The sequence below is a fragment of the Pistacia vera genome, unplaced genomic scaffold (genome assembly GCF_008641045.1).
Source record: "Pistacia vera cultivar Batoury unplaced genomic scaffold, PisVer_v2 Contig152, whole genome shotgun sequence".
Classification (NCBI taxonomy): Eukaryota; Viridiplantae; Streptophyta; class Magnoliopsida; order Sapindales; family Anacardiaceae; genus Pistacia; species Pistacia vera.
Window position 1 is genome coordinate 1,086,768 of NW_022195597.1, and position 6,000 is coordinate 1,092,767.

A 6,000-nucleotide genomic window follows, 5' to 3' on the forward strand; every position below is an offset into this window, starting at 1 on the left:
GAAGAGGAGGTATTTTTAGAATGAAACAGCATCTAGCTAGAACAAAAGGGAATGTTGGTGCTTGTTTAAAAGTTCCTTTTGATGTTCAATACTTGATGAGAGAATCACTAAAAGACATTGGGATAAAGAATAAAGAGAAGGCTGATTCTAGTAAGTATAATACTCTTTACGGTGCTCCCGTACATAGATTTGAGGGAGATATGTTAAATGAAGATAGTGAAGAGTTTCGTCCATCAGAAATTCACGTAAATGAAAGTAGGTTTGGTAGTCAAAAACAAATTACAATGCTACACAAATCAAAAAGAAAAAAACCTATTGGTCTTGGTGACTATTTTGCTCCAAGGACAACTATTGGATCTCAACCATCAATTAAGAGTTGTTTAGCTGGAAGAGATGCGACGTGGAGAGCAGACATGGCTTTTGCAAGATTCTTTTACGATGCTTACATCCCAGTTAATGGTGTAAATTCAATTTATCTTCAGCCTTTAGTGGATGCTATAGCTGCAATTGGGCCTGGGTATAAACACCCAAATTATCATAGTTTGCGTGTCAATTTGTTAAGAGATGCTAAGAAGGAAGTGCAGCTTCTCGTTGATAGTTACAGAAAGATTTAGGAAAATGTTGGATGTACCTTAATGGCTGATGGTTGGACTGATAATCCACATAGGTCATTGATAAATTTTATGCTGTATTGTCCTAAGGGAGTTTGTTTTGTGAAATCAGTTGATGCTTCAGATGTTGTGAAGGATGCTGGGACGTTGTTGAAGATGTTTGAAGAGATAGCTTTATGGATTGGACCAAATAGTATTGTCCATTTTGTCTCAAACAATGGATCCAATTATAAAGCTGCTGGAAGAATGTTGTCTGAGAAATATCCGAGTATTACTTGGTCGCCCTATGCAGCACATAGCATAAATTTGGTGTTAAAAGACATAGCGGAGATGGATCACATAGTTTATCTTGCGAGACGTGCTTCTGAGGTGACAAAGTTTGTATATAATCATACATTCTTGATAGCTTGGTTGAGGAAAAGACAGGTAATATACCTTTAGCTCATGTTCTTGTCATTTTGTCAAGTTATAACATAATATGCATTGTTTTTAATTGACTAACATCTATTATTTATCAATTGAACAGGGTTGGAAAGAAATTGCTCGTCTGGGCGCAACCCGTTTTGCTACAACTTTCATTGCAATGAGAAGTCTTCATGAGCACAAACATGACTTGCAAGCCATGGTGACAGATAAGTCATTTGTCAACTCTCGATATGCAAAAAGTAATAAAGGCAAACAGGCTATTGACATAATTCTAGATAACGATTTTTGGAATGATATGGATAAGATATCCAAAGTTGTGAGGCCATTGATGCGCTTGTTGTGGATTGTTGACTCCGATGAGATGCCTGCAATAGGATATGTGCATGATGACATGTACAGAGCGAAAAATGCAATTAAAAAGTTGTTTAAGAATAAAAAGAGATTGTACAAGCCTTATACACGAATCATTAAACTATGCTGGGATAGGACGTTGCGCTGTGATATCTATGCTGCGGCTTATTATTTGAATCCTGCCTTTAAATATGACGAAACATCTTTTTGCTCCAAGCCAGAAGTCATGAGTGGTTTCCTTGATCCTATTGATAGTAAAGCAAGTGCGTTCAATTTGAACAAGACAAGGTTAATGGAAGAGAGTAGATTATATTCAAACCAGGAGGAAAACTTTTCTCGTGGGCTTGCTCTTGAAACCGCCAAAACCACACGTCTTGGTACATAATAGTTATAAAATTTATGAGTTCTTTTGTTTTTTAAGTCTAATTTATTTATTATGTTTAATTTTCAATTAGATGAATTGTGGAGATCATTTGGGTATAGCACTCCAAATTTGCAAAAGTTTGTAATAAAAATTCTTAGCCAAACTTCAAGCTCTTCGGGATTTGAACAAAATTGGGGCGTTTTTTAGTGCATACATAATAAAAAGAGGAATAGATTGGAGCATCAAAGGTTGAATGATCTTATTTTTGTTTACTATAACTTGTGTTTGCAAAATATGTATAAAACATTGTCAATTACTCAATTATGCATCACTCTTATTGTTATTATCTATTATTTTTCCTTGATATTTTACTTGTCATGCTTTTAATATTTCATTATGGTATTTTATGAGGTGTTACAAGAAAATAAGCTTTGATCCTATTGATTATGAAAGTATCGACAAAACTGAAGGTTGGATAGTTGACGATGAAGAGGAGATCAATGAAGTGATGAACTTAATTATGAGGAGTTGAAACAAATGTTATATGGAAAATGATTTAGGAGTTGTTGATCACCCTTCTTTTTATGATTCAACCGATGGTTCATAAGGTTGGTTTCAAATATTTAAGCAACTTAGTCTCTATTTTAAATTAAATTACAAATTTTAACTTATGATTTCTATTTTTTACTTAAATTTATGTAGATAATGGTGATGGTTATGATAATGGTGATTATGATGATGAATTTTGATGCTAGTGTGTGAAGCTCAATCAATATGAAACCAAACAAAGAAAAAACATTCGCATCAAATATTTTATTATTAATTATTATGTATTTTATCAATTTAATATGTAACAGAGAATACAACATCATGTTTAAATTTGAATTTTAGAATGTTGATAAATACTTCAATTTGGGATTTTATTAAATTTGAACTTGAAATCATATTAAACAATAATTAAATTGATATTATCTTATTAAAAAATGAAAATCTTAAAATCTAGGTATTTTTTTGCTCCAACTCATTATATTGACGTCAGCTCACCTGTCCAACCGGTTAACCCAGACAGCAGAGCGAGTTACCAACAGTGATTAAAACTTGATCCAGCCAATTTAAAAAATTCCTTTACGTTGTATAATTGTTATATGAAACTCAGTGTCATAATAATAATAGTATATCTTCGTTCCTCGTTAAACCAGGCACTAGGTATCATTTTAATAAAACCCATTAACAATATCAGTTGATATTCTCATAACCAAAAATGAAATGCACAAATGCTCATAATATGAAAAAACGAAAAATTTAACAGAATGCAATCATTCAATTAAATTTAAAATCTCTCTCAAAAAAAAAACTTGATATAAGTCTACCATTATAAAATTACTAAAATATTCAAGTTGAGACACCAAAAATAAACATTCAAAATATGAGCATATCCAGAGTTCGACACGTTTTCGGTATTAAGCTCACACTAGTCTTTTCCTACACAAGTCCAAAATACCATGCAAAAATAATTTCTTAAAAGATCCGGTTTGACGGACCCATAGTACTCTTCAGATAGAGGCACCTCACCTGTTGACATAAATAAATGTCAGTCAGAACCATTAATAATTTACATAATTAAAAAAAAAAAAAAAAACAGACAGCTTTGTTGAAGAACACAAGTTGAAATGCTCAAGTAAAACAGTGGCCAGCAAAGAGAGAAAACAACTCCTAATCAAAATCAAAAAAGGGAGAAATAGAATCTTTTAATTTATCCAAGAATAGAGTGAGATAACTCACATTTTGCCAGTTCTTCTTCAACAAGGATACTAGGAAATTAACGCTCATTTGCACATTCTGGAAGATTTGCTTCTCCTCCATGGCACAGTTTCCGACGGCAACTCCCATACAGAGCACCTTTTTCAATTGGAACTTCACTGTTGCCTTGGTCTCATTAACCTTCGACTCCAGAGATTCTTGGTGAGTAACAAGGGTAGGGAACTTTCCTGCATTTACAGATGAACCAAGGTAAAAAATATTCAAGCAACACAGAAAACAATAAAACAGCTCTGTAAGACCATTTACGCAACACTACCCACTCAAGACTCAGTAGTTATAAACTATTTGAAAATCAATTATTCAATAGCAATCTATACAAAATGTGCATTACCAGACCTGTGTGGACAAGCATGATCCAAATAACTAGGCCAAAATAAATTAATTCTCTAACTCAACAAGTCAACAACAATCGATCATTTTGACATCCCTCAAAAATTGCTTTACTACCATCGATCCTCAGAGTGATGGCTAATGTACAACCACAATTCGCATTCATTCAAAGCTATTTAACCTTTAATGTCCCTCCAGCAAGAACATAGCATCTCAATCAATATTAAATTTTTAGGAAAAAGCAACCAATATGATCAGTAAAGTAGCCAGCAAAAAACAGCAAAAAACTTCAAACCATCCTTGTACACTTGCCTGCCTTGTTAAGACCAGGTCCCAACAGACGAGGGATCTGCTTGATGACAGATTCTGATGCCAAAAAGGCATGGTACTTCTTGGCAAGCTTCTTAACAAGTTTCTTGTTCTTGTTAAGCTTTTTCAAGGCTTCAACATCCATGTAATCGAGGCCAATTTTCTCTGCCTGCAAAATATAATACAAACATTTAGATTGATGTAAAACTAAAGTGTATCGCAGAACAAGAAGCTGTTCTAAACTCTAAACTATAAGGAGGAATTGATAGATCAAGAAGAAGCCATAACATGTTAAACCATGTAAGCAGTCAGATGAGGCATTGTAATCAATTACAACATAGCTCGACTACTGACGTAGAACAGTTTTAAGACAAACACTAGAATTAAATCAACGCAAAGATAAGGCTGTGACATAACTCAAATACTGATGCAGGAGCGTCAAATATGCATGAAGATATTAATAAAATACTATAATAATTATATAAGGAATACAAGATACCAAATATTAATATTGACAAACTTCCAATTATAGACATAATCTAATGGAATACAATTTACCTCTTCAACGTGTTGAGCGTCACCAAGCATGCAGACCTTCATCTTAGGGCGAGGAATGTGTGGCAACTTGACAGAACCACTGAAACGCTTGTCCTTTTGGGGATCATAGTTCTTGAGCCCAATCTGGAGCTCAATGGTCTCAGTGAAGTTCCTTTTCTTTGTCTCCTTCGAATATTGCATAATGGTTGAGATAGCTTCTCTCAATGCATCACTCTGAAGCTTACTGAAAAACAAGACATTTTCACAATATTTAGAGCAGAGATCAGAACAAAAATACTAACAAGAATAACTTAGTATGCCTGAGATGAAATAACACAATGCAGATAGCTACACCTATTAACTGTGTAAACAATATCGCAAAGAAAGCTGAAACAGAATCATTTAAACAAATTCATGAAACAAAATCTAAGTTTCTCACAATAAAAATATAAAAGACGCAAAAGATCACACAAGATTTAAACACAACCAGTCTCCAAAATTTAGGCTGAATATAACACAGAAAATAACCCAACTACTAAAAAATTAACTGCCAGGGAATCGCCTAATAAACTTTTAACAAAGAAAAGCCAATAATTGCAAAAGATATACCCATAACATTAATGTTATATGACATTGGTTTTATAGACATAAATTTCGCCAACAATAACAACAACTTTAACACTAAAACGGTCTATATAATCTCTAGATTTCAAGCTTCGACTATGTTACATGAACATAAAAATAAAACTAATAAACAGCGAAATACAGATAAAAAAATATTACAACGTACCTCATGATTGATTCGCTAAAAGCTCTTCACAGATTTCGCTTCTGCAAACAACAAAAAAGAAAACAAATAAATGAAATGAGAGTTCAAAAAATATAAACAATGAATCAGAGCGAAACCATGACTAAAACTGTAGTTTAATAGTTTTTATGAGCATTTTTTTGGCCAAAATTGGCAGTGCTAAGATCTATACTTTTTCTTTTCGTTTTTCGCCTTGTAGCGTTTTCTCGAGAAACAAACAGAGTTACGGATCTAACGAAAAAGATAGTAACGTACAAAGAAGACAATTAAGCTTGACAGTAGAAGAGAGAGTGGGTATGTTTACCAGAAAGACGATGAAACCCTAAAAGAGGCTGTAATTGAGCGGCGAAGGAGAACTTATATAAGGACGCGATGAGCTCTTTTAAGTCATAAACCCTAGTAGGGTTGACAAGTGACAACACAACCAATTGGGCCGGATTCCA

At 33.5% G+C, this 6,000-nt stretch overlaps 2 protein-coding genes across 2 annotated transcripts; one reads left to right on the forward strand and one right to left on the reverse strand.

Moving 5' to 3' along the window:
- The first annotated feature begins 635 nt into the window (after positions 1-635).
- LOC116124406 lies at positions 636-2,501 on the forward strand. Its single transcript, XM_031410129.1, has 3 exons — positions 636-1,037; positions 1,138-1,765; positions 2,455-2,501. Exons 1-3 carry the CDS (start codon positions 636-638, stop codon positions 2,499-2,501), a joined length of 1,077 nt encoding a protein of 358 aa, XP_031265989.1.
- A 589-nt stretch (positions 2,502-3,090) lies between these two features.
- On the reverse strand, positions 3,091-5,686 carry LOC116124481 (60S ribosomal protein L10a-3). The gene is made up of 5 exons (XM_031410221.1): positions 5,540-5,686; positions 4,771-4,993; positions 4,216-4,381; positions 3,535-3,740; positions 3,091-3,324 (listed from the first exon to the last, which is right to left on the reverse strand). Exons 1-5 carry the CDS (start codon positions 5,542-5,544, stop codon positions 3,271-3,273), a joined length of 654 nt encoding a protein of 217 aa, XP_031266081.1. The 5' UTR covers positions 5,545-5,686; the 3' UTR covers positions 3,091-3,270.
- Between the last annotated feature and the right edge of the window lie 314 nt (positions 5,687-6,000).